This window comes from Neopelma chrysocephalum, unplaced genomic scaffold (genome assembly GCF_003984885.1).
Source record: "Neopelma chrysocephalum unplaced genomic scaffold, ASM398488v2 Primary Assembly neopelma1_44, whole genome shotgun sequence".
NCBI lineage: Eukaryota > Metazoa > Chordata > Aves > Passeriformes > Pipridae > Neopelma > Neopelma chrysocephalum.
Window position 1 is genome coordinate 2,454,887 of NW_020897703.1, and position 25,188 is coordinate 2,480,074.

At 44.9% G+C, this 25,188-nt stretch overlaps 1 protein-coding gene and 1 long non-coding RNA gene across 8 annotated transcripts in view; one reads left to right on the plus strand and one right to left on the minus strand.

Annotated features, from left to right (window-relative positions):
- The window catches only part of FN1 (fibronectin 1), a 53,454-nt gene extending 31,765 nt beyond the window's left edge, over positions 1-21,689 (minus strand). For all 6 annotated transcript variants that reach the window (XM_027678024.1, XM_027678027.1, XM_027678025.1 and 3 more), the window contains exons 1-18: positions 21,509-21,689; positions 21,145-21,273; positions 19,533-19,670; positions 17,698-17,829; positions 17,438-17,575; positions 14,787-14,945; positions 13,191-13,391; positions 12,526-12,705; positions 10,848-11,024; positions 10,040-10,192; positions 8,078-8,206; positions 6,343-6,486; positions 4,440-4,561; positions 3,036-3,213; positions 2,740-2,916; positions 1,018-1,146; positions 811-900; positions 78-272 (exon numbers count right to left, since the gene is read on the minus strand). In XM_027678024.1, the coding sequence (XP_027533825.1) occupies positions 78-272; positions 811-900; positions 1,018-1,146; positions 2,740-2,916; positions 3,036-3,213; positions 4,440-4,561; positions 6,343-6,486; positions 8,078-8,206; positions 10,040-10,192; positions 10,848-11,024; positions 12,526-12,705; positions 13,191-13,391; positions 14,787-14,945; positions 17,438-17,575; positions 17,698-17,829; positions 19,533-19,670; positions 21,145-21,273; positions 21,509-21,665 (2,728 nt within the window). In that variant the 5' untranslated portion in view covers positions 21,666-21,689. The remainder of the gene's footprint in view (positions 1-77; positions 273-810; positions 901-1,017; positions 1,147-2,739; positions 2,917-3,035; positions 3,214-4,439; positions 4,562-6,342; positions 6,487-8,077; positions 8,207-10,039; positions 10,193-10,847; positions 11,025-12,525; positions 12,706-13,190; positions 13,392-14,786; positions 14,946-17,437; positions 17,576-17,697; positions 17,830-19,532; positions 19,671-21,144; positions 21,274-21,508) is intronic.
- LOC113965129 overlaps positions 16,971-25,188 on the plus strand; it is a 172,934-nt gene continuing 164,716 nt past the window's right edge. The window contains exons 1-2 of one of the 2 annotated variants that reach the window (XR_003533453.1): positions 16,971-17,239; positions 19,901-21,214. This is a non-coding gene — a long non-coding RNA (uncharacterized LOC113965129). Of the gene's footprint in view, positions 17,240-17,820; positions 17,893-19,900; positions 21,215-25,188 lie in introns of those variants that run through there. The other variant, XR_003533452.1, reaches the window with a different exon arrangement.

A 25,188-nucleotide genomic window follows, 5' to 3' on the forward strand; every position in this document is an offset into this window, starting at 1 on the left:
ACAATTGAGTTCATTTAAGCATTCATTTAGCTGCTAACAGAAAACTCAGTGACTGATCTCCAGAACACGGGCATTACCTGTGCGTGGGACACCTGTGGTTTCCTGTTGGATGAAGATGGGAGTACTCTCCTGGTTCTCCTCCACGGCATAGATGCTGATGTTGTACTGAACTCCTGGCATCAGGTCACTGAGTGTCACAGAGGTTGCAGTGTCAGGCAGGTTGAGCTCTGTGCTGCTGCCTTCCACAGAGGGGGTGTAGATAATTCTGTAGCCTAAAGCAAGAGAAATTGTAGTCCTCAGCACAATCAGTAAGCCAACACAAAGAGTGCTGGAAATGAGGGCTAAACTGATCTCCCTACTGAGGTTTGATAAAAACAGTCCTCAACTTTAGCAGGACCTGTTGCTTGTCCATGCTCACATCCCATCTACAGACCACACATAACACCTTCCAAAGCATAATCTGAGCTGGGTTAGAATATTTCTGAGGTTTGACATGTGAATTTAGGTCTGTACAGTTCTCATGCTTGCTACGGGAGGATCTGGATGACAGATAGAGATAGAAGGTCATGGGGTTTGCTTTTATTTAACACAAATTCAGAAGGAATTATGTTGTATCCAGCCTCCTGAATTGCTTGGTTCAGACACTGAAACCCAGCAAATGCTGAACTGCCCATGTGCTTTCCAGCTGGTCTCAGACTGGGCAGAATTCTGCACTAGCCCTTTGTCCCAGAGTTATACTTCAGTTTCTTTTCTACCTACATTTCAGATTCTACCAACAACACAAAACAGGTGCACTCCAGTGGGACCAACCTGTGATGGGAGCCTGAGGTCTGCTCCAGCTGATGACAATTGATGTGTCATCCACACTTTCCACTGTATGATCGGGAGGTGCATCGGGAGCTGTTTAAGGGAATAAACAGAGGAGAACAGCAAGTGTGAGGATAAGAGATAATGAAACATCATTGAGCAAACAATGAAAACAGCTTTCAAAGTGCAGCAACATCCACCCACACATACCTGTAGTCTGTGAAGTAGACAGGATCAGATTCTGCTCTCCTTCTTCAGAGATTTGATAGACATTAACAATGTACTTGCGACCAGGAAGCAAGTCAGGGATGTTGACAGAAGTGGCTGTGCTTGGAAGATCTAAGGAAGGCAGGAAAGAAAAAAATTGCCTCAGCAATTCCATCTTCTTGCTTTCTCTCCAAATTAAATAACTGAGATCTCTGTTCTAATCTGGGCCAAATCACAGTCTTCCTGCAATAAAACAGCAGTTGTTCTGCACTGTGTCTTTGGTTCACCTCAGAAAAGCTGTGTGGAGAGCTGGGACAAGTCTCCTTACTCAGCAAGCAGCCACCACCTAGGACAGCAAGGCTTGATGTGTGACACAGCAGGCAACTGGAGCAGCAGCCCCCTGCACACTGGTGGCACACAGCCATCTCAGCTGAGTACTCACTTCATACCCTGCCTGGTGTATTTTCAGTACAGAAATGTATGGAAAAACTTTCACATGAATAGGTTATGTGGAAAGACTGACTCATGAGCGAAGAAGAATGATATTATGAGGGCTGGTGAACTTCTCTCCCCACTCCCTTCTCCCAGATGTCCACCTACGTGCCAGATGTAAAAATTCCCCATGAAGCAGCTCCTCACTGGCCAGACTGAAGCCAAGCATCTTAAGGGAAACTGGGAATTGCCTTTCAATTTGCCTGTAAACCTCTGTCTGTAGACAGATGAGCTCAGGAGCTGCTTCAGAGCACAGCTCAGCTGTCTGGGCAGACAAGAAAGGTGGTGACAGCGCTGGCAGTCCCCATGTGAGCCAATTCTGCTCAGGAGTCCAAGACTGAGGCTTCAGGGGAGCAACAGTCCAGGGAGAAATTTTAGGTCAGAGGATTACTGTTCTTTTTCTCATGTTGCTCTTCTGTCTCACTCATATCCCAATACCCATTATAACCTCAAATCCTTGTGAGATATTGCTATTACCATTGTTAAGACAGAAAATTAGGAAAAAAGTTAAGATGAAATTACATATGTTGACATAGGCTCCACAGTAGATATTGGAAAAAGGGTTTCAGTTCCTAGGTCTGAGTCCAGTGACTTTAACTACCTTCCCAACTCAGCTACACTGTCACATTATCAAAGATGAGGAAGATCAATCCAAAGAAAACAACTGATAGAGCAGACTGGAACAGACATCCATGAGACAACAAGCAGCCAAGAGGAGGCATTTGGGAAAGATTTCTCTGACCATTCTGGTGGAAGGACAAAGGTATGGCAAAGGAAATTATCCAGGAGGCAGGTTCAGAAGACAGATTTGGTTCTCTTCTCATCTGCACTGCTGCTCACTTCAGGATGCTGTGGGAGCCAGTAACTCTACATGATTTCAAAATGAAAAAAGCCTGGACAAATTCATGGAGCTGAAAAGAATATCTACCCACAGTTATTGCAAATCCACCTCTCCTGGCTCAGAGAGTTTTCCTTTGCAGGATCCTGGGACAGTATTCTGAGAGGGCATTGCTCTATACTTGCCTTGTTCTCCTACAGCCATTGACGGAGAGAGGACAATGAACTGAGTGAGTTTTTAATCTGAGCTGGTGCTGCCATTCCCGTATCCTAGTGGAATCATTTGAAAGACAGCGAGATGCTCACTGTTTACACCAGCTGTACTGACTGTCACAAACCAGGCATGTGATGCACTGTTAGCAAAGCTTTGGTCTGGCAGACTCAAGAGTGTCTCACCAAGATACTGTGGCTCATCGCCCTCCTCGCTCAGCTCGTACTCGACACGGAACCCAGAAACTGTGTCAGAAGCAGAAACCCAGGAGACAACAAAGCTGTTGGCTGTGATTTCAGTGACAGACTCTGAAGTAGCAACCACGGGAGGAAGAAGAGTTGTCTCTCCTGAAACAGTGTTGCCTGCAAGACAGAAGAGAGGTTTAATTAACCATTGCTACTTTTGTGTTAATGGGACGCACAAAGCAAGGACTTGTGTGAAGGAGATCAGGTTTTCCTGGACGGCCCCCTGTTCAACTCACTTGTCACTGCTGTGGTGCTGGTTGTGGTGAAATCGAAGCGAGTGACTTCTTTGTGGCCATACTGCTGAACACTGATGAGCTGTCCTTCATATATCACACCGGGCTTCAGGCCTGAGATGGTGTAGGAGTTCTGGTAGCCAGGAATGGTGGCTTCCTTCCACTGCCTCCCAGAGTTTTTCTGCAAGAAAAGGGACACTCAAATAGCGAGAGACTCCCTAGCTGGCGAGCAGGGGAATCTAGTGACCTAATGTGCTGCACAGTTCCTAACCACTGTAATATTTAAACACTTCAGGTATGACTTCAATAGCTTTAATGCACAGACAGAACCAAGTGAAAACGAGATGAGAAAAGTATCCCAGGAAGTAGGACTAGTGGAATTTTGGGGGGTTAGGTATTACAGTGGTAAACTTAAAAACAACCTAGCTTTGAACTTTTTCCTTTAAAAAGAGCATTATTTGTAATATATATAAAATTAACTCATTTCTTTAACAAAAGTGCAGTAAGGGAGGAAGGAATGGCTGGAAAATATGTATTTGAAGGCTGTTCATAATAACGCTCTAAGCCATCATGTGAAAACAATATACAGAAAAGTTCTTGCCTTCTATCCTGTATTTGAACTCTATGGGAAGCCCTAAAATAATGCTCCATCCTCTGAGGTTTGTGTGCTTTAAAGTCCATTTCTTTCAGGCCTTCATCCAAGATACACTGAAGTCAGTAAAGAGACTTGAGTGCCTTGAATGGCTTTGGATCAGGGCCTTTATTGTTCTCTTAATAACAGGCAGCATGGAGGTACTAATGTTCTTAATCATTAAGTGGTCTTTTGTGAAGCTGCACTCAGGGGACCTGTAACACAACTCATCTACATTGGTTAAAGTGAATCATTGCTCAGATAGGAATGAAACACCAAGCAATGGTTAACCAGCTTTGGCTTACACTTTACAGAAGATGGGAGATGACTGTTTATTTAATCCTACACTAGCTGTTTATGTCTTCATATCCTACTCATCTTTACCTCCTCATTAATAGGATAAAATGTATTCCAGCTGTCTCTGGATATGCACATTACTAAAACAATGTTTCTTAGGATGAAGAAGCTTCCACAAGAATTTACATTCCTTAAGGTGAGGAAGAATATAAACTTGCCTGCTTGCTGTTCTAGTGCTTTGTTTAATAAGATACTTAATGAACACAGTGACCAGTAAAGTTTGGGCAGGAAAACATTAAATGTTTATACAGCACTGGTTGTCTTTGATACTCCAGAGTAGCTGTTGACCTTGGCAGGGTAAGGACACAGAATTAGCAAATCAAATTTGCTGGAATTGTGTCAGTCACTATTTTCAGACACCAGAAAAAAGCCAAATACAGTATTTTTGATCAACAAATGATGACAAATGTGGCACTCACCGGTCTCCAGCGCAAGATGTACTTGGTGATGTGAGATCGTTCAGGAGCATTCCACTGGATGGGGTGGGAATTTGGCTGATTTGCACTCTCTGTGATGATCACCTGAACAGGCCCAGATGAACCTGAAAGGAAGAATTGCAGGTTTTAACACACTGGGGATGTTTTTCTTCTGCCTTTGTTGTGGAGTCATGAAAAAGCAAGGAAGTTGCACGGCTCACACAGTATTGCTATACAGGGGAAATGTGTTACATTGTCTTTGTATCCCTAATGCTTCACTGCTCCTTAGAAAAATGATGAATTAGAATATATTCTGGGGGGGAGTTTAACATGCCCTGTTTGACTTAATTTCCTGTGAGTTATGAATGAAATAGAAAATGAGAGGTCTAGTATAGAAAAAGTCTGCAAAGCAAAGTCACATTGTTCAAAGAGAGGGAGGGAACTGCTTTTATCAGTTAATATCTTCTGCAATGGGAGCAGGGAAGCTGATGAGAAATGTCTGCCAAACCCAAATCTAATCTTGCAGCATGGTTAGGGAAAATTCCTGATCTGACCTTGAATACAACCTGAAAAGAAGAACTGGTCTTTTACTATTTTATTAGATTTTTTAATCAGTTGATTAGAAACACTAATTTTGTGGCTCTGTGGAGCACTCCACAGATAGTGAGGCTTGTCTTGTGCACACAAACCCCACCAGAAGGGTTGGTGGTAGTCTTGAGACAAGTCAGGCCCAGGAACTCATGAAAATACAAGTTTAGCAGTGCTCTAATGCTTAAGATTATTTTAGCTAGACCAGGCTCAGGCATATTTTCTCCACAAAGCTCTCCAGTGGAGAAGGAAAGGTTTAATGATCCCATGGTTCTCCTTTCAGTCCCTCCCAGCCCCGCTGGGGAGGTTTCACTGAACACTCAGCAGCACTGTCCTCACATTAGTTCTCAGAAAATCCCAGCAAAGAGATCCCTGGAATCTGCAGAAAAGTGTTTTAGCCATTAAATACCTTCACCCTCACCTCATTCCCGACATTTCTAATAATAATTTATTTGGACAACTATGTAACATACATAACTGCTCCATATTTAACAGGACTTCTAGGCAAACAAACCTGTGCCCACAGGCAGAAAATTTCAAAGCTCACCTAACCCCAAGCCTACACTCAGAAACATTAGATTTGGGTTATTTACACATTTTCAGTCCCTCTGGTGTCTAAAGCAGCCCAAAGCCCTGGTCTCCAGGCTGGAGGCATGCATATTTCACATAGCTCAGGCAGATGTTTGTTTAAGCACTCTGACAGAAGTCAATGAAGCTCAGCAAGCCTTAATATTTCATCTTATTCAGAGGAATACAGTGGCAGTTGCAACCTTAAACAGGAAAGTAGAGAGGTGCCCCTTATCATGTTCTGTTCAGGGAACTGAAGCTGAACAACCAACAAACAGGCATTGCCCATTGCTATGAAGAGTTCCTGGAACTGCCTGGACAAACAAGAGTTCAAATATTTAGTTTCTTTGGGGAACCGACCAGGCAAAATGTTTCATTCTGTGATGGATTCTGCTTCTGTAGTGAGTGGCAGAGGAAGGACTACACATGTATGATTTTTAAGCAATATCAACTGAAGATCACACGTGATATCACTAAAAACCAAGAGGCAACATAAACCCAAGTTGCTGTGTGAATTGATAGCGATTCTCTAACCAAACCCTGGCCTCAGGAATAGCTGCAAACAGCCTGGCTCCCTCTTTATAATCATGACATCTGCTTGTGTCTGCCAGGGGATGGGGGGAAATTGGCTCTGTTTGAAAAGGAAACCAAAAGGCATAATGTACAGAAACCTGAAGAGGTGAGGGGTGCCAAGTTTGCTTTCCTCACATCTCACTGAGCAGAAAAGTTCATTATCTGTGGGGTTCCTTACCTGGGTAGGTCTGCAGAGGCTGGCAGTGCCATTCCCCAATCCCACGCCCATAGCAGTAGCACTGGTATCTGACCCCATGCACGTACTTCTCCCAGGAATCTCCAATTTGGTAGAAGGTCCGGGTTTCTGAATCCTGGCACTGGTCTAAAGGCACAAAAGAGACAGTTATCCCTTCATGTTGCAGAAACTACAGTGAAAAATCCATGCTGAACACAGAAGAGTAAGTGACAAGAGATCTGTATACAAAGAAATGCAACACCAATGTTTATTTGCAAATATAGTTACTAAAGAGAAAGTAGCCACAGAAATTAAATCTCAAATCAAGGTTCTTGATATATCACTGCATGTATTCAGTTAGAGCTTAGGCAGCTAATTCAGCTGTGAAGCATGTGTTAAGATACTGTTAATTCCAGGCTGTCCCCCTGGCAAGCTTCCCAGGCAAGTCAATGGAGTGTTCCTTCAAGAAAGGGTTTTATCTTCTGTGGATCCCAGTTCTGCTCTGGTCAGCCAAGCTCAATTCTCATCCAAAGCTAAACCATCCTGCTCTCAAGGAGACCAATGGCAAAATTCCTCCTGGCTTCAGCAGAATTTAGTTTTACTTTAGAAGTCCCATGAACTTTCAGCAGAATCTTTTCAGATTTACCATTGTATAAACCAAAGGGAGACAGATCAGATCCTGAAATCAGCTTAACTAGTGTAAATACAACACAGTATCAGCATTGCAGTACACTTTCTAGTCTGACAACTGCCTGTGTTCCTGGCCCAATGGAAATTTCCAGTGAAAACTAGCATTATGCTTGCTTGGATAAACAGGAGCCTTATTTAGAGAGCCAACAAAATTAAAATTTTGATTGTACCTTTATGGATGGCTGAACTTTCCCCTCCCTTTCTTTCAAACTAGTAATTTTCAGGAGCTTTATAATCCAAGTTCCTTCAGTAAACACGGACAGGTATTACTGTAAATAAAGCAGAACTTCACCACTAGTAATTTCTAATAGATTTTCTTGGCAATACTTTGAAGCTCTCTTGGATTTAGTAATTGCAAACCAAACTACCAGGTCTTATCTTCCAATCAAGGAAGGGGGGGAGGTAGAAGAGATGAAATCTCATTCCTGCAGAAAACCAGGATGGTTTTGGAAGCCTCCAGAGCACTATTAACACATGTTCTCATCCTGAGCTTTCTCTCTCTGCCAGAACAAAGGGCAGCCAAAAAACTCAATTCAGTCCAAGGTAAGTTAATATACACTGGTGTTCCTTCTTCAGTTTACTGAGAAAACTCCTAAAGATTTTATTATAAAGGAAAGAAAACTGATCCTATCATCAGTGCCCAGCTGCAAGTTGTTTTATCAGTGTTCAGTCTCAGAGCCCTGTCAGCCAAGCTGACAGCTTAGGTACCAGAATTCAGCCAAATCACCACAGCCAAGGACCAAACCTGCCCCACTACCACAAGCTGCTACATTTTAAGACACATGTTGCCACCATCTATTACTACTGCATCAGTAACTTCTTCTGTGGCATGCGTGATACCCCAATCTTATGTCCTTAAAATCCCAAATGCCCTTCCCACTTATCCTCCAGCAAATCCGATATTAATTCTATTTTTTTGCAGTTGTGGAATTCAAGACAAAGTGGGCAAAGACTGGGCCCAAATTCACACACCGGTTTCACCATCCCACAACCAGATTCTACACAGCCACAGAGTGTGTTTGGCAAGTGGGAAGAGCTGGTGACTTACCAACAGGGTCACATTTCCATCTGCCCCGGCCCTGGCCAAAGCATGTGCAGTTCAGCATGTGCCCCTCATCGTGACGCTTGTGGAAGGTCTGGTTCACATCGTAGGTGATGCCATCCACGATGCACTGGTCTGTGGGACAGACAGCAGAGTTTGTCAGCAATAGCTCTAAGTGTTAGGACAGAATCCTTCTGCTTGGCACATGGTTCCCTCTGCTTGATCAGTGCACAGAGACTGACCATGACAAGCTCCACTCAAGCAAAAGGCAGCCCTCCCGAAATCTGTGACCGTCACAGGTCAGTGCTGCATCCACACCACTGCTCCTGAGTTCAGTTATCAGCAGTGTGCAAATAAGCAACACCTGCAGAAAAGAGGTCTGTAGGATGCAATCTGAAGTACTCCAACTACAGAATTGCCTTGTTCTTTTTCACAGATTCCACATGTGAAAGACAATCTAAACCAGCACACTGACTCTCCAACTACCTCCTCTGGGGAAGGTCTCAACTGAAACATCTCAGTGAGTACTGCCTCAAATCATTGGAACTACACAAGGAGAACAGGTCTTCTTTCAATCCATGAAGATAGCATGAAGAAGTACAAACATTCTCATGATGTTATTCTGTTGGTATCTCTGCTCCACTTTGCAGTAATCTGAAGGCAGGAGCAGATCTATTACACACACAAGATGCTACTGGTGCCTATTACTCTGCTCTTCTTTCAAAGTCCAGTAACCAGACCCCCTGGTATCAGTCTATGAGGTTCAATGTCAATCTAGGATCTGGCCCAGAATTCCTAACTCCAGTCTAATCACAGCAGGAGCAGAAAGTCAAAACAAACAGGAAAACCACCCCAGAAGCACATTGTTTTGTTAACAGGGACCCAAGAGACCCAAGTTCAGTTCCGGAGTCAATCCCAGCCCATCTGTCCTTGGGGAAGCGACTCCAGGCTTTCATTCCCCATCATACTTTCCCACACCATGGGCACAGCGTCAGGATAGACCAAGGAGTGCTCAGACTCTCCTGGAGGCGCCAAGGTCTGGCTGCTGTGTTTAAACAGCTCTACTTAGATAACCTTTGCCTCTTGAAAAAACAAAGCATCTCTACTCTCCTCATCAAGAAAGACCCCTTTAACTCCAGAATGAAACTGCAGAGAACCAGCTGTGTAAGTGGAAAAAGGAGTTCCACGGAACAGAACTTTGAGCAGTGCCTTTCCCACTGTTCTGAAGGAAACACATTTAAAAAATCCCTTCCAAAGCCCTTGGGTAAGCCTTTCCCTATAAATTATATCCCATTTCAGCAGTGGTGTTAAGAGTCCTTTCTTGGCTGTTTGACAGCAACCCCCCTGCCTTTTCCAGACATGAAGCCAATGCTGTGAGCTAGCTGTAGGATGATCAAATGTCTGTGCTTTTAAGTCTTCTTTTTTTGGTATTGCTTAAGCACTTCTCCACTTGGACCACTCATACAAATAAGTAAATAAATAAGAGCAATCTCAGTGCTTTCCTGCCAACTTTTCATACAGATTAGCCAGCAAAGGGCTAATCCAGCACAAAGGAATTGAAAATTTCACGGCAGAACAATAAAACAGAACAGTTCTGCATTCAAACTTCAGACTAGTCTGGAGTTCTGTCTGTTCTTGAGGGGGGGAGGTGCTTCTACTGAGCTCTCCATAAAGTCACAGCAATACCAATTCTTAAATGTAGACAAAAGAAGGAAGGAATATCTACTGATCAAGCTAATCAAGGTTTGTCTCTGCTTGATAGTCTGCAAAGTTTGGAATATACTTTTCCAGCACATAAACACAGCAGAAACTTCACAGCTCCTCTAATTCCCTTCCTTCTCAAAAGAAAAGCTTGATAATACACAGTTCTTGAGCAAGGACTCAAATTCGGAACGATGGAAAGGAATATCCATTTCTCCCACCACCCCCCTTAGACTAAAGTGGTGATACCATCGTGCAAGTCAGTACCTCTGAGCTGGGAATAGGCAATGCAGGTCCACTCTCCACGGCCGTTTCCAACACAAGTACATCTCATCATATGGCCCATGTCGTGCTGCTTGTCCCACTGGTCCCCAACACGGTACATGACACCATCGTTGGTTGTGCAGATTTCTTCATGGGCTGGGTGAGAAGAAAGCAACAGGATACTTTATATGGCAAGAATTAACAAGATCTTGAGGGCCGAGACCATCTGCAACACCCCTTCACACCATGTAGTGGTTCCTGCATCTTAACAAGGAAGCTTTAGGTACCCCCTCAATTTGGAATAGCTGGGTGATGACATTGTCTAAGCGGAGACCCCTTGCAGGAGACCCCAATTCATTTTAATTCTTATTTGAAAGCTTCTAGAAATAGCTCCTGTACCATGTCCAAGGGGTGCCATGTGAAAGAATCAGTTCTTGTTCCACACACACCTTCCTGAACTCGGCCATTTGAAGACCTATGTGTTCCACAAGCTGTTTAAGGACTCAGATTCTACATTACATCAGTTACCAAAGGCCTTTCATTTCAGAATTGGTAGTCACACTCCCTCTCACATGTCCCCTGCTGACATCACGGAGATGAGCATGGAAGGTCAGAATGGACCACAGTCTTTTGACATTATTACCATTTTCAGGGTTAACACACCGATATTATAATTCCAGACTTACTCCTAACCACAGGTCAGGCAAGAGGAAGTGGTGAGCTATGAGGGAAAAGCTTTGACAGATGCCAGATAAAAACCTCACTTGCACAAAGCACTGCAGTCCAATCCCCTTGTGGCTCTCAGCCTTACCAGCCATGGGGCAGAACCCAAACTTCTGGTCGGCGTCATAGTTCTCGGTGGTCCCACACCACTTCATGTTGTCCCTCCGTCCCTCCGACGTGCAGTCGGTGTAGTTGCGGTTGTTGTACAGGAAGGGGAAGTGGCACAGAGCACCATTGGAGTTGCCACCCCGTGTCTGCACCAAAACTGTACAAAAGCAAAAAGAAAACAGCTGCAGACGAGGCCTGCACTCTCCCCTCGCAGGCATGGGAGAGCTTGGAAAAAAAGCCACTAGCAATATTTTTTCCCACGTGCGCCCTGTGTATTATTCACAGGCCTCTTTTCTTGGCTTTAATTAATTCAGATGTGGAAACATAAGCCTTGCACAAGGTCAGTTCAGTTCAAGCATTGCTTCGGAAGGAGCTGCAGAGTCAGCCATGGGAATTCCTGGGGACCAGGGAAAACCAAAGCTTACTGTGTTTGGGAAGTAGCTTTGCAGAGACTTTGTCCCAAGGCCTAGGGAATGAAATGAACTCACAGTTCCCAGCATACCTGTATTACCTCACTGAGGCTACTTCCCTTGGGCTCTGAGGAAAACCTCTGCCCTCAGGGAAGGGTTACAGTTCAGTTATGTACAACAGGACAAGCCAAAACCTCTCTGCAGGCTGGAAACTTCATGTTTTGCAAGCAGCAGTGGAAAGAGGGCTGTAATCTACCTGAACTAATCACCTCTTGGGCAACTCTGCTTTACAAATAACGGGAAACAAGGAGGCATTTACTGAGGTCTTTCTATATTGACATTTCTCTTTTCCCACAGTGTATCACAAGCAGCCTCACTAAAACAAGAATATGCGTGTGGACAGAGTTTTTTGTGTGTGGACAGTGTTTTTGGGGGTTTCGTTGTTTGGGTGGTTTGTTTGTTTTTAAAAAAAAACAAAGAATATTATATGTGCTGCAGAGAAGGGCTTGACTTTTATCAGGAAAAAAAAAACAAATGAAGTAGAACAGAATTTTTAAAAAAAGATTGTGTGGTATAAGCAGCAGCATTTTCATGTGGCAACATGAAAAATTCTCTCCTGGGGCAGACCCCAGAGAAGCTGCCTGGACACTGTTCCATGGATGCCTGACAGGCTTTCCAGGAAGTGCAACCACACAGGTAGATCTGTGTTGGGAAAGGAACACTGACCATGCACAGACAAGAGGGAATGCTGCTGCATTAGTCATGCCCCAGCTCTTGATCAGAGACCACAAATCACATTAAGATCACTGCTATATATGGCAGCCTGGCTAGATAGCCAGGATGGAGGGAGTAACAGGACTGCACAACTGTACTCCATGGATATCCTCCTCTTCACAGCCTAATATGGGCATTGCCCTAAGCAAGTCATTCAAACAAAGCCAAAGTCCTTTAGACCAAAGCTCCACCCTGACCAGGTACTCCCATTCTAAGGTCAGCTCAGAGAAGAGAGAACAGGACTCAAAAGGTACATCTGTAGCACCCTGAGCACCCTCCAAAGATGCCAAGAGCACCCAAGTGCTCTGTCACCAGGCAGCCCTTCATTCACAGCACTGCCCTGCTGTGAGGCATGCACAGAGTCCCTCCAGACTGCTGGAATGGGTCAGGCAGCCTGTTCCTGTTTTCTCTGCTCCTTCCTCCATCTCGACACAAGGGTTACGTGCATGTGAAGATCCTGTGAGAAGCACTTACCATTCTGCTCGGTACAGAAGGAGTATCTCCTGTCCTGCTCGAAGTTGGAAGTGGTGCTGCACCAGAGGTGCCCATCTGTGCGGCCTTCAGTGGTGCAGGAATAGAAGGTCCTTCCATCGTAGGTGAAAGGCAGAACACAGGGCTCTCCATCAGAATTGCCACCATATGTCTGGGTCACAGCTTTAAAACAAGCAAATCACAGCATTAGACTCTGGTTTAAAGTAATCCCCAAATCTCAGGGCTCTAAAACAGCAACAGCCCCTCTAGGCCAAGTCACTGGCTGCTGGGAACCCACACTGACTGCCATGGACCCGGGCCAACACACACCAACAGACAACTTAACCCCACAGCTGTGTCATTCTTTTACATTCTTTTCTGAACATATATTATTGCAGCTCCATTTGAATAAAGTTATTAATGCTGCTCCCCAAGGGCTCTGTTTTCCCTCAGAAAGTTATATATAACTCAATGGGAAACATTACTGCCCCAGAGAACCAGGCTTTAGATAACCAAACCAACCATTCCTTCACCCCTTGCACCTTTCTCCAGTATTTCCTCAGATGACATTTCTAATACACACACAAAAGAGTCTACTTCAAAATTAAGCCACGGGGCAGTCCTAAAGCCCTCACTGGGCTGGACAGGCTCCAAACACAAAGTCATACCTATCTCCTGGCAGCTGACTCCGTTGCCCAGGCAGGTGCAGAGCATTTGCTGGCTGCCCTGTGTCTTCAGCCACTGCATCCCCACAGAGTAGACCACCCCGTTGTCAGTGATGCACTGCCCGTAGGGCTGAGGTTGTGGCTGCTGGGGCTGGGGCTGGTACAGCGCGGTCTGCACGTTGGTGAAGCTGGGAGAGCCAGATCCTGCAGGACACGGGAGAGAAGGGAGATGTGGGATGTAAAGCTGCAGAGCAGAACGCTTCAGTTAAATGCTGGGGTAAAAAAACCTAAGGCACTCCGTCAAATGGAAGGTACAACTCTCTTGGTGCCCCGAGACACATTCTAATTATTCCACTTAGCAAACTTCAAAATTAGAAGAATGACTCCCCTTTATGTTAATGATAGCCTCTAGTTTCCAACACTGTGGAGTGGTCTTAGAGAGGATTCAGAAATTGCTTTTCACAGGAATTGTTTAGAAGCCGTTTATTTTGGGGGGAAAAAAAAATTGAGTTGAAGGAAATGTAAAACAGAAAAACCTAGATCAATGACAAGACGAAAAAAATATCATGAAAGTAGGAAGGTAAGGCAAAAAGGATTAATTTTGAATTTTTCATTGAAAAAAAACCCCAAACTACGAATGTATTCATTTACTCTGGAATTCTTAAGCTTTGTCTCTCACTATTATTACAAATAACATGCCAAAAACTTTGACTCAAAGAGGCCTGTTGTCTACATCATGTAAATTTTTGTTAATGATTCCCACAGGAACCTCCACAAATTCAGCTCTGCTGAAATAGGGGAAATAATAATGGAAACAAAACACTGGCACCCTTGAAGTGTTGTGCATTGTGAAGTTTAGACCTTATGAGAGTTTGAAGTTAACCTGCTGGTACCAAACAGCTAAAGGTCATTTACCAAGAGAAATTTAGTGCAGGTACTGCAGGAAAAGAGAAGTCTTACATTGCACTCACTGATAAGAAACCTAGATACTTAAAATGACAGAAAAAAGAATTTAGGAGCTGAACACTTAAACCTTGGGCACAAAAAAATATGCTATCTATAAACTAAGTAATATTTCATGCCAAAATTACAAACTATCTCATGTACATGTATCAAATAGCATTGTATACATTCCTTGACATTTTTTGGTTTTTAAAGCTCAGCCATTAGTAGGTATATTTATCATGTCAAAGAAACCAGATGGTCTCTGGGATTTAAATTAAAGACATTTCAGGAAAGCTACCCTGAGGCGAATACATAAAGTTCAAATATTAACTTGGAGTGCCATGCTTCCAAGACAAAGATAGTTCCTGTGGATGCAGGGCCCTAGCTGTGATTTACTGCACTGTGATTGTGCAGGGAATCCCATCTGCACGTGCAAGCCCCATTTGTGCACAAAACCAAGGTAAGAATTAATCTTGTCTCCACACGTACAAACAAGGAGCATCTCCTGAACTCCGATCCTCTTTGTTACTGACCTTTTCCAGACAATTACATACCTAAATTAGGATGGAACAACTCAGCTCCAGGTCCTAGCCATTCAAAAAGTGCCATTCCCTGTCCCTTTCCCTACATTACACGCCATGATGCCCCACTTACCAGTGCTGGTTGTGTGCAGGGACGTGTGTCTTTCGCATTTCCATTCCCCTCTGCCATTCCCGGTGCAGACGCACTGAAGGAGGTTTCCACGGTTATCCTTCTTGCTCCAGTTGTCCCCAATTCTGTAGGAAGTCTTGGTGTCATGGTCATTGCACCGATCTGTGTAAGGAACATGCCTGTTAGCTGTGTCTGCACGGGATGGCTTCGCCAGGCAGTTTCTAGCACTGAACCACCGACGCTATCAAACAAGTGGGAGTTCATAAAAACCCACTGCATTTTCTGTAGCCCTCTATTACGAGCCCTGGATGCACTAAAGCCTGCACTAAACTGCACAGGCTGAGAGCATCTGAAAATCCTGGTGCTTTAGCCTAAGGGAAATTTCCAATTTATTTCCAGAACTGCACTTTCACTTTGTAGTCATTGTCAAAATGAGCATCATAACATTCCCAGTGAGAACATGGTAAGCTGTGTTCAAATTCAATGTGAAAAACCATGGTCTATATTGAAAACATTCCTGATAGTTATTTAAAAGCCATTTTAAACCCATTCTGTCTAGCATACACCTTTAAAGCCTAAACTTGCTTTAATGCCCTTTTTGTGTTGTTGTTTTTGAAAATAGAAATCTTTTAGCCAGGTCATTTCACACTATACACTGTTCAGGGCTCCCTTTCAGCTGGAAGAAACTAAAACCTGTTTGAGGGTAGTATGTTAAATTCCATTTCTTCCAAAAGAAGTATGCATGAAGCTGAAGTCAGGTTAATATAAGCTGCTCATGCCACACCAGAATACTAGACTTTCTAAATCTTCCTGTTGTCTCTAATAACCCACAGCCCCCAATGAATTGAGTAAATGGGTTCAAAGGACAGTGTAACAAACTACTTTTGTCTGGATGCCAGATCCACATGGATTAACTAGTTCTTCTTCCATTACAACATTTTACCTACTCCTTCAAGGGAAACTTGATACAGTGGCTCAAATATAATCATGGATCAATGAACATGGATTTATGAAGAACTGTGGAAGGATGTATGCATTAAGCCAGATTGCTGAGAGAGCACATGGGACAGAATATGAATGTAGAAAATATGTTAGTAATTTGCAGTGCTAAAGTGACCAAAAATTGAGTATTTGCCAGAGGAATGGTAAATTGGTGAGGTATTCCTCACCAATTTCATTTATTCAGATATTCCTCACGATGTCACTTAGCAAATGTGAAAAAAAACCTGTCTTAAGGACACTCTTCTCAAGTTAGACAATGAAAAGCTGAAATGTCTCCCAAGAAACCAGCTGTGATTCCGGAAAATGCTGGCCATAAAAGATAAACAGCAGCAGCACACACTGAAGTGTAATGCCACTTTGTGGGCTACAGGTATCATTTTACACACATAAATTTGAATTTCTCTATTTGATTGCCATTGGAAAACAAAATGAAAAACGAACAGGTCATTATATTGCAATTTCCCCTACAATACAACAGGGTAGACCTGAGTTATGGGAAGAAAGCTACTGCCAAATACATTTTATTAGTAATAATAACTCCTCCAAAATTCACAAACAACACATTCTGTTTTATTCATTCCCATTTGACAGTTAATGATTTTTTCCCCATGTGTTTTTAACAGATTTAATATTGTCAAGGCTGGTTTGATTTTTATAGCTTATTTCTTGACCAGGTCTCTCCAGATCTTCAGTATTAATCCCAACCCTCCTCAGTGTTTTAGTTCTTTACAGGTCTGCTGTTTATATCAGCAGAAAGCCATTATTTGTGTACCTTGAGGCAACTGAATATGAGGCAATTGAAAGGCTACAGAGGAGTTTCTCAAACTTTGCATAACCAAGGTATAAGGTACAAAGTTAAATTTTCTTGAGACAACTGGTATAAAACAGAGATAGCTCCACCACAGAGCTTGCTCCTAACAGAACTGGAACAGAAGGTCAATAAACAAGCAAGATTTTGGATTTTAAAAGCCCTGTTTGCTTTGCAAATACAAATATAATGGAATATTTACAGTGATGTCCCTCAGTGATGCAAAAACTGGGGGGGGGGGGAAATCACCTGTGATGCAAACAGGGGAGGGAGGAGAACTGACAGATGAAAGGGTAGGGCAGACAAAACAAACCCTGGTTTAGCTAACACGAATCAAACAGTAATAGAGAAAAAAATACACTATTTTAATCTGGCAGATTGTGCTGATGGAACAGGAATGGAATCTTTAAAAGTACCTAATTGTCCCTCAGGAGGCTCCTTAAAAACACAGAAATGGAGCTACCAGGTAAACCCTCTGCCATTTTGTGGTTTGCCCAACTTCCTGGGAGATGCCTGACTGCAACTCAGCTGACACACACGTTCCTTAAACGTTTCCCTCTAAATGAGATTAAACACCCAAATAATCCAGCCACCCTGTCACCAGCACTGATCACCAGCTCTGAGGTATATTCCCAGACTCCAAATGGTGAGTGGGGCACCACACACTCCCCTCTGCCCTCAGAAGGGTCTGTTCCCTGCCACTTCTCAAGGGGTGGCCATCCCTCTAAAACTACTGTCACTTGCACAGGACAGACAAAGGTAGCAGGACAAAAATAAATAAGAAAATAAATGAAAAATAAATAAATAAAATGGAGCAGCTGGCAGTTGTCAGGCTGGCACTTACTTCTGGAGGTGCAGGTGATGCGGCCACTGCCCTCACCCAGGCAGGTGCAGTCCACCATCATCCAGCCCTGATAGGGCTTCTCCCACGTCTCTCCCACCACATAGGATGTCCCGGCCGTGTTGTCGTAGCATCGCTCAGCTATGAGAGGGAAGGGGATCAGAGCCCACCCAGGGCATTCCCACATGGGGATGCCTCAGGGAAGGAGGAAGGGGCCACACACCCTGACTGTGCTGAGGGAGAAGGAAGGAGCAGCCACTCACCCACAGGCTTGCAGGTCCACTCGCCCTTCCCATTGCCCAGGCACACACACTCCAACATGTATCCGCCTGTCTCGTGGGGCCGGCGCCAGGTATCGCCAATCTTGTAGGACTGGCCGCCCTCATGGCAGCGATCTGTGGAGGGAGAGAGGGGAGCTGAGGTGAGGGACACGCCAGGGACAGCATGGCAGGGACAAGGTAAGGGCCACCTGGGCAGGGGCAGCTGGGCTGGAGGGAGGCAAGGAGGAGTGGGGCAGTGAGAAGGAGGTGGACAGGCTGTGGTTGCCTCCTCTATCACCCTATAAAACGGCACTCGCCATTTTCCACAGGCACCGCCATTTTCTTTGCCTCCCAGACCCTGTTCTCTCCTTTCAGCTAACCCCCTCCATGCTCCAAACCACAGCCAAGGCCTGGCTGGTGAAAGGGGAATGTTGGGACCTGAGGAGGTGCTGTTTCTCCCTCACACCCCTCTCTCAGGCTGGTGAGGAAGGGTTTGCCTCCATCTTATTAGCAGTGATGCCACTCAGGCTTCTCTGTGGCCATCCATGAGGGACATGGTGGCCAGGCCGTCATGTGGAGTATAAGCAGGTGCTTGGTGTGAGGGAGGGAAACACGGTGAGGGCCGTTTGCAAACACAGGGTCTTCTTCCACAGAAATGAAAAAAAAAAAAAAGGAAAAAACCCACATCCCATCCTTTATTAGGAGCCACTAAATGTTCTGTAGGCTCATTTATGAAAGCAGGGAATCTAGGAGCTCTGAAGATTGATTCAAAGCCAGTTGCAGTCAGTGAGACTCTCCAGTGAGCCCTAAACCAGGCTGATGATGAGGAAACGAGACTGCTCTTTTGTTTGCAATTTCCTTACTGACTCTTTCTTTTCTTACAACACTTATCATCCCTGCTCAATAAAACGCCATTAAATTCAGAAGGGCTCCACTCTACTTGTTAGATTCAATGCATTATTTTTTTCACATGCTACAATGATGGCTGGTTTTTCGAGTCCTCTGTGGCAACACTATTATAGGATCAGTATGTGTGTCTTAAACAAGAAACTGGATACTTTTAAGAACAAGACTTTTTTCAAAAGGTGCCTCAGAGACTTTGAAATCTCAGTCTAGAAGTCCTGACACAGTGATCTTCATCTGTGCTCATAGAAAGTGTAATTATGAACTGAAGGGAAATTGTGAACAATTCAGTGACTCAATAAGGAAAGGATTTCCAGACAGAGACGTGAAAGGGGAGCTGGGGAGAAAGGACCAAGGGAAGTAAGGCGAGATCAAAAGGAAAGTATGGCTCAGGGTAGTGAAAAAGGAGTTGCAGAAACACATTAAGCTGCTGTCTGGATATCCAATCCCAGTTCCCTTATGGACAAGTGTTGGATGACATTTTTGGAGGATGGAGGACTGACTCTCAGGGCATTTATTTATTATCATGTATTCTGAGTAGTCCCATTAATGCTGATGGCGTTATTTTGACTCACCAGCTGCAGAGCAGACACTCATTCTTTTTTCCAGTCAGAAAAACTACTTTCAAAAGTGTGCCTGTGGAGATGCAACACACTCTTGTATATAGTAAATGTACTAACCTGTATGGCTGGACACCAACAGTAAAATTTGGTCTATGTTTTTACACATAGCACTTGACTTCTTAAAAGAGGAATTTGCTTGTGCAAGTGTATGTACATGAGGCAAGGACTTTCAACTCCAAAATTTTGGCGGGCTTTGGATCAACCTCCCCTGCAACTTTCCAGCTAATAGGCATTGGGAATATTGTGTAAATTGCTCTGGAAAATATGACACCAAGGAACAATATCTCTAGTAATAGGCTTTTAGTTACATACTGGCAATGGTGCAGCTGATTCTCCCACGTCCAGCTCCAATGCAAGTACAGTCCCAGATCATGGAGTCCTTGGGGCGCTCATAGGTCTCCCCTACTCGGTAAGTGGATCCCGTGTATTTGTCAAAGCAAGTCTCTTCAGCTATGAGGGGGGAAAAAAAAATCAACTTCATGTAACCACACCAGTAACATGTACAGTCAACAGCAACACACATTCTTCGCCTCCACACACAGATACTCCTTTTTTCCTGGGGAAAAACACCTATCAGTCTCCTTTTCCTTCCTGGGATGAAGCAGCACAGAGGAAGTTGGGTGAAATTTGCCTCCTCAAGGTCCCCATGATGCTGAATAACCTCTTCTTCCCTCCCCCAGTGAGCCAGAAGTTGCTGCATGGCACATCACAGGAATGCCTGAAAGGATCAATCCCAGCTGTTTGAAGCCAACAGTACAGAAGACAGGAGGGAGCAAACATCCCCTGGAAGCTGTGTGCTTTGTCATGCTAATCCTCTTTGTTCTGACTTGGCAAAAATTGAGTGTATTAATCCCAAATTCTGCAGCAGTCCCACCAAAGTCAACAGCAAAGTTCACTACTTGTGAATTGTTCACACTTGTGCATGAGTAAGTGACTACAGAATGTCAGTGCTGCCACTAAACTCAAGATCTGCAACAGCTCAAATTTCTTCACTGCTGGACAGATAAAGTTCACTGTGTCATAAAGAGAAACTTGCTATTGGACTTTGAAACTCTAAAACTTGGGAATCTTTGCAGAGGAAGGAAAGGTAGATTGAATCCCCTTTTATGGAGGAGTAAGGGGACTGAGTACTCCTTAAAACACTCTAGCCCTGAGGCAGGCAGCACACGAGCCTTGCAAAACAGATGGCTGGGACGCTCCCATCTGTCTTATAAGAACACTATCAGCCAGGAACCAGTTTTTCAGTCTTCTATCTCCAGAGCACCATAAAGGAATTATAGCAAACCAGTGGCTTCAGACCAATAAATACAGATAGATTGCATCTGATAATCTGAACTACACTGTATCCTGGAGAGACGCATCCTCCAGCAGACCTCGCATTTCAACTTCTTTCTGTTACCTAAACTTTTTCTGCACAGACTAAACAATCTCATTTTACACTCAATTATAGAAAGCTCACAGCACGGCCGGGGGGCTGTGGAAAGTTGTAAGTTGAAATATTTTTAAACAAGCTGACGACACCGCACAGCTATGAAAAGTTGGGGTGAAGCAATCAAACAGCGCAGAGCCAGAGCTGCAAAGTGACTCCAGATTTGAACTTCCCCGTGCGAGTCCAGGAGTCAGTTCAGTTCATTATAAAGAAGAGGTTTGGCTCCAGAATTAATGTTTAGATCCAATCCTCCACAGAGATGAGTGATGTTTGGCTCAGGATTCTGGTGGCAGGCCCATCACTAATGAAAAGCATTTCTCAAAATCCCAAGCCAGATCTTCAGTGTAATTGAGTGTAGATCCCATTACTGACCCTAAGCACCAAACTTCAGCGGAAAACCCAGGCTGCCAGCTCTAACTCGTACAAGGCTTAGCTTACTCGGCACCAAAAGCCATGCCGGGGTCTCGATGCAGACAAAAGGGGCCACCAACTTACGTTCGGGCTTGCTCTCGCAGTTGAACCCTCGGCTCCCACCGTAGCAGGTACAGACCAGCGTGTTTCCCAGGTAGGTGCGCTCCCACTGCTGGTTTATCTGATAGTACCTTCCATTGTCATAGCAGGTCTCTGGGGGGAGAGGAGGAGGAGGAGGAGGGAGATGCAGAGGGGGAAGAGAAGGCAAAGTTCGGCGTTACCGAGGGCAGCAGCCGGGAGGGAAGGGGCGCGGAGCGCACACGTGTGCGGGTCCCGCCGAGCCGAGGGGCGACCCAGGGCGAGCGCGGGGGGCACACGAAGCCCCCCGGGGCCAGCGGAGCTCCCGTGGCACGGCCCTCGCCCTGCCCTATCCGCGGGCGGTACTCACGCTTGCCCTGCGCGGGGGTGCCCTGCGGCACCGACGTGGTTTGGGTCTGCGCCTGCCGCCGGCTCTTGCCGCCGGCTCCGCGGCGATGTCCCCCCGCCGCCGCGGCCCCCAGGCAGAGGGCGAGCAGCGCCAGCCGCCACACGGTGCGGCCCGGCATCCTGGCACGGCTGGGCTCGGCACGGCTCGGCTCGGCACGGACAGCCCGACGGACGGGACGGCGGCGCCGCCCGGGCGCTATATAGGGCGGGCTGGGCGGGGGGAGGCGGCCGCCGCCGCCCCGCCGCCCATTGGCCTCGGCGCCGCCGGGGGCCGGGCGGGGGCCGCCACCGCCCCGCCGGGCTCGCTGGGGTGGGAGGCCCGTCCCCCCTCGAGCAGAGCGGCCGTGCCATTTTGTACAACATCTGGCTGAACAAAATGGCCTTTTTTGGGGGGAAGGAGAGGCAAACTTTTCTTTTTTCCTCTGAGCAGCGCTGCCTGTAAGCGGATACTGCTCCGTGCAGGAGGAATAATGTTCTGCACAGAGCAGAAGGTGAGGTGTAACATACGGGCTGGAAATAGATGTTTTATCTACTGCTGGGGACTCAAGGTTAAAAGCTTTCACACCTCACTTGGAAAGAACGGTGCAATTGCATTCCATTCAAAATGAATTTAATACCCTCTTTCTCTGACTTTATTTCTTGCTGTCCAAAGTCAACTTTGAGAACAAAAGAAAACTGAAAAAAGAAATGCTAGGTGTTTAACCTTTATTATGTAGAAAGGTTCTTCAGTGTGTTGAGCTAATGTAACTCTGCTGTATACAAATTTTGTCAGCCTCTTCAATCTGTCTTCCCATAGCCATTTCTGCTGTTTTGGGGGGCTCTCTTTTCCCTAGTTGGAAGGAATACAGCAAAGCAGAGAGTGTGCACAGTAATTGTGGCTCTCAAGCTGCCACTGAGCAAAGCACAGTGCACATCCCATTCTGGTGCAGCCCCTGGACCAGCACTAAGTTCAGATCATACAGGAGGGTTGTGTTGCTGACCATTTTCATGCCTCTCTAGCACACTCTGTCTTGGCAAGGGGATTATTAATCTGAAAACTCTGCTGTGGTTCCTGATGTATTAAAGCAACTCTTCAGAAAAACCCGAGTGTGAAGTAGTTGACAGTATATCCAAACATCTTAAGCTGACCTTTCACAGGTCTCCATAAGAGTTCTTCAGCATGTTAGGCATGAACAAGTTGTTGATTCCACTTACTGCAAACCCACCGTGTCATCTTTACTGGAATGCAAGCAGTAGTATCTCACGGGGGATGAAGACTGTTTCAGCAGGCAGAGTGTGGATCCAGTACGAGCTCTGTTCCAGGAAAGCGCGGAGTTGTGACGTCAGGTGTCTGTTTGCAAAGAAATTTCTTTTCCTCTGTGTGAGGAGTGCCCACAGATACATTAACACAAGCTTCCCTGATGAAAACTTACTGGAAATTGAAACCTGACCTGGCAATTGAGGTGAGCTGTGGTGAGCTAATTCCCACCTTTCCTAATTTTTATTTTTAGATCCACCGCGCTGCCTTTTTTTTTTCCGTTTTTTTTTCTTTTGAGTTACTGGACACATGTTATCCCTCAAAATAATCACAGAACTAACGTGGCCACAGTGAGAGGGAGCATTAGCTTTTGAAGGAGGACATGTCATCATAAACTAGCAAATACCCAGTTTGTTGAAATGAGAACCTGCTTTCAGAAAGTGTTCCTGCTTTTCTGAGACCTGAGCTATGAAGTGTCAGCCTCACATTCCAGCTCACAACATAGCTGGAATTCTCTGATAAAAGCCAGGTGAAAAGCACATTGTCAGAAAATGTTTCTATGTGACCGTTGGATGTACTTTACCTTGCCCGCTCCAAAGGAAGCATTACCGTGTGGAAATCATTGGGAAAGAAGAGTTTTCCTTCCAGGAAACATATATGTGCAGTGAGGAGGCAATTTGAGGTCATTTTTCCAGTTACTGTGTAGAGATCCAGTGAGTATGTGAACAGGTCCTACTGCTGCTACTGGCTGCTAATTGAGCCCAACTGACATGGAAAGGGTAATGAGAAGTCTTCAAGGACAAGAGGATTAGGATACATCAAATTTGCCAGGGAAAACCTACTTAAATGTAAATGCTAAGTACAGGTAATCCATAAGGAACAGGCTGTGGTGGAATAAGCAAACATGAGGAAGAAACCTCTGCTTTTAGTGACTATTTGCAAATGGCATTTAGAAGGTTCGTATCCCAGGTGTCGTCCCCACGAAAGTTAAATTATCAACAATGACCTCATTTCTGTCTGCTTTAAGTCCCGTTCATGTCATTTTGCACTGCTCTGAGGTCTTCAAGGGCAGTATAAGTATTTACACAAAACTGAAAACGGAATTCAGTTTGAAAACTGAATGAGAAAAGACTGTCAACAAGAGCGTGACTGTGTCTAATTCTCTCCACAGCATTAGTTACACAAATACAGGGACAAATGTAAGATTCTTGTTTAAGAAAACATTACTGGAAACACACAAAACAAAATTACAATTTTCAATGATTTTCAAATTAGTTTCTTGCATAGCCATCATTTATTAGTAGCCAGAAAGAGTCTTAGGAGTCGTATTTCAAGACAATTTGGAGCAGCCTGGTTTCACTTCTAAAGGAATCTCTGACAGTAATTCTGACACAAACATGCAGTGATTTTTATATTGCATGCTGTTAGCCTTTGTGAGATGTCCCTTATTTATTTTGGGAAATGGATGGAACTCCTTGTCTGTCCTGCTGTCAGTGCATCCCTCGAGCCAACAGGAAATGAAAGGAAGAGTCACCTGAAGTCTTCCTTCGGATGACATCAGTTTGAATTCATAAACCACCCATCCATGGTTTCCTCATCCAAATAAGGATTAGGAATGTCCCAAACCTCTGCTTTAGCCATGGCTATTCTGATTCATATTCTTGGTCTATTCAGATTTTTTTCCTACTGAAATCCTACCTTTTTGGCTCTTGGCTAGAAAAGGCACATGCCCTTATAAGGTTCTCCTGACTTTTGTTGCTCCATTGAATTGCTTTGCAGATAAACCTCTCCACTGGGTCGACTTGATTTCCTTTACTGCACACGCTCATGGGGAGCCACACGTATGACTGGGAGCACGGTCTGTCCCCATAGCCATTCCTCTGCAAATTCCAACAGCAAAGAGGGAAGATGAATCAGCACAGAAAGGACCACGCCAGGTCACTTGTTATTCTAGAAGGAACCTCAGAAAAAAGGCCACGTGGGCTTAATCATCTCCTTCTAAAATTATCACTTATAAGGAACAAGAGTCGTAAAGAGAAGAGGTCAGGATTCCTCTCCTTGACAAAGGGAGACCATTAAACGCTTCCTGCAGTTCCCAAATATTTTGCAAGAACTCCTGTTGCGAGCTGAAAATTTCTGAATCATCACAATTTCAAGTCTGTGGTTTCTGTTAGGTCACAGCAAAACTCACTTTGAGGCTGCTGAGGCTCTACTGCACAGTGCTCCATTCACTGCTGAGTGTCTCGTCCAGGAATCCGGAACATCGTTCTTTAAAGGAAATTCATTCCTTCTGCTGGTGAACTGCAGCTTCAGTGAGACGTAACTTTGTGCCGGCTCTCAGAGTAGAAATGAATTTCATTGGGTATAAATGCTTCATGACAGGGCATTAATTAGATCTTTGGCAC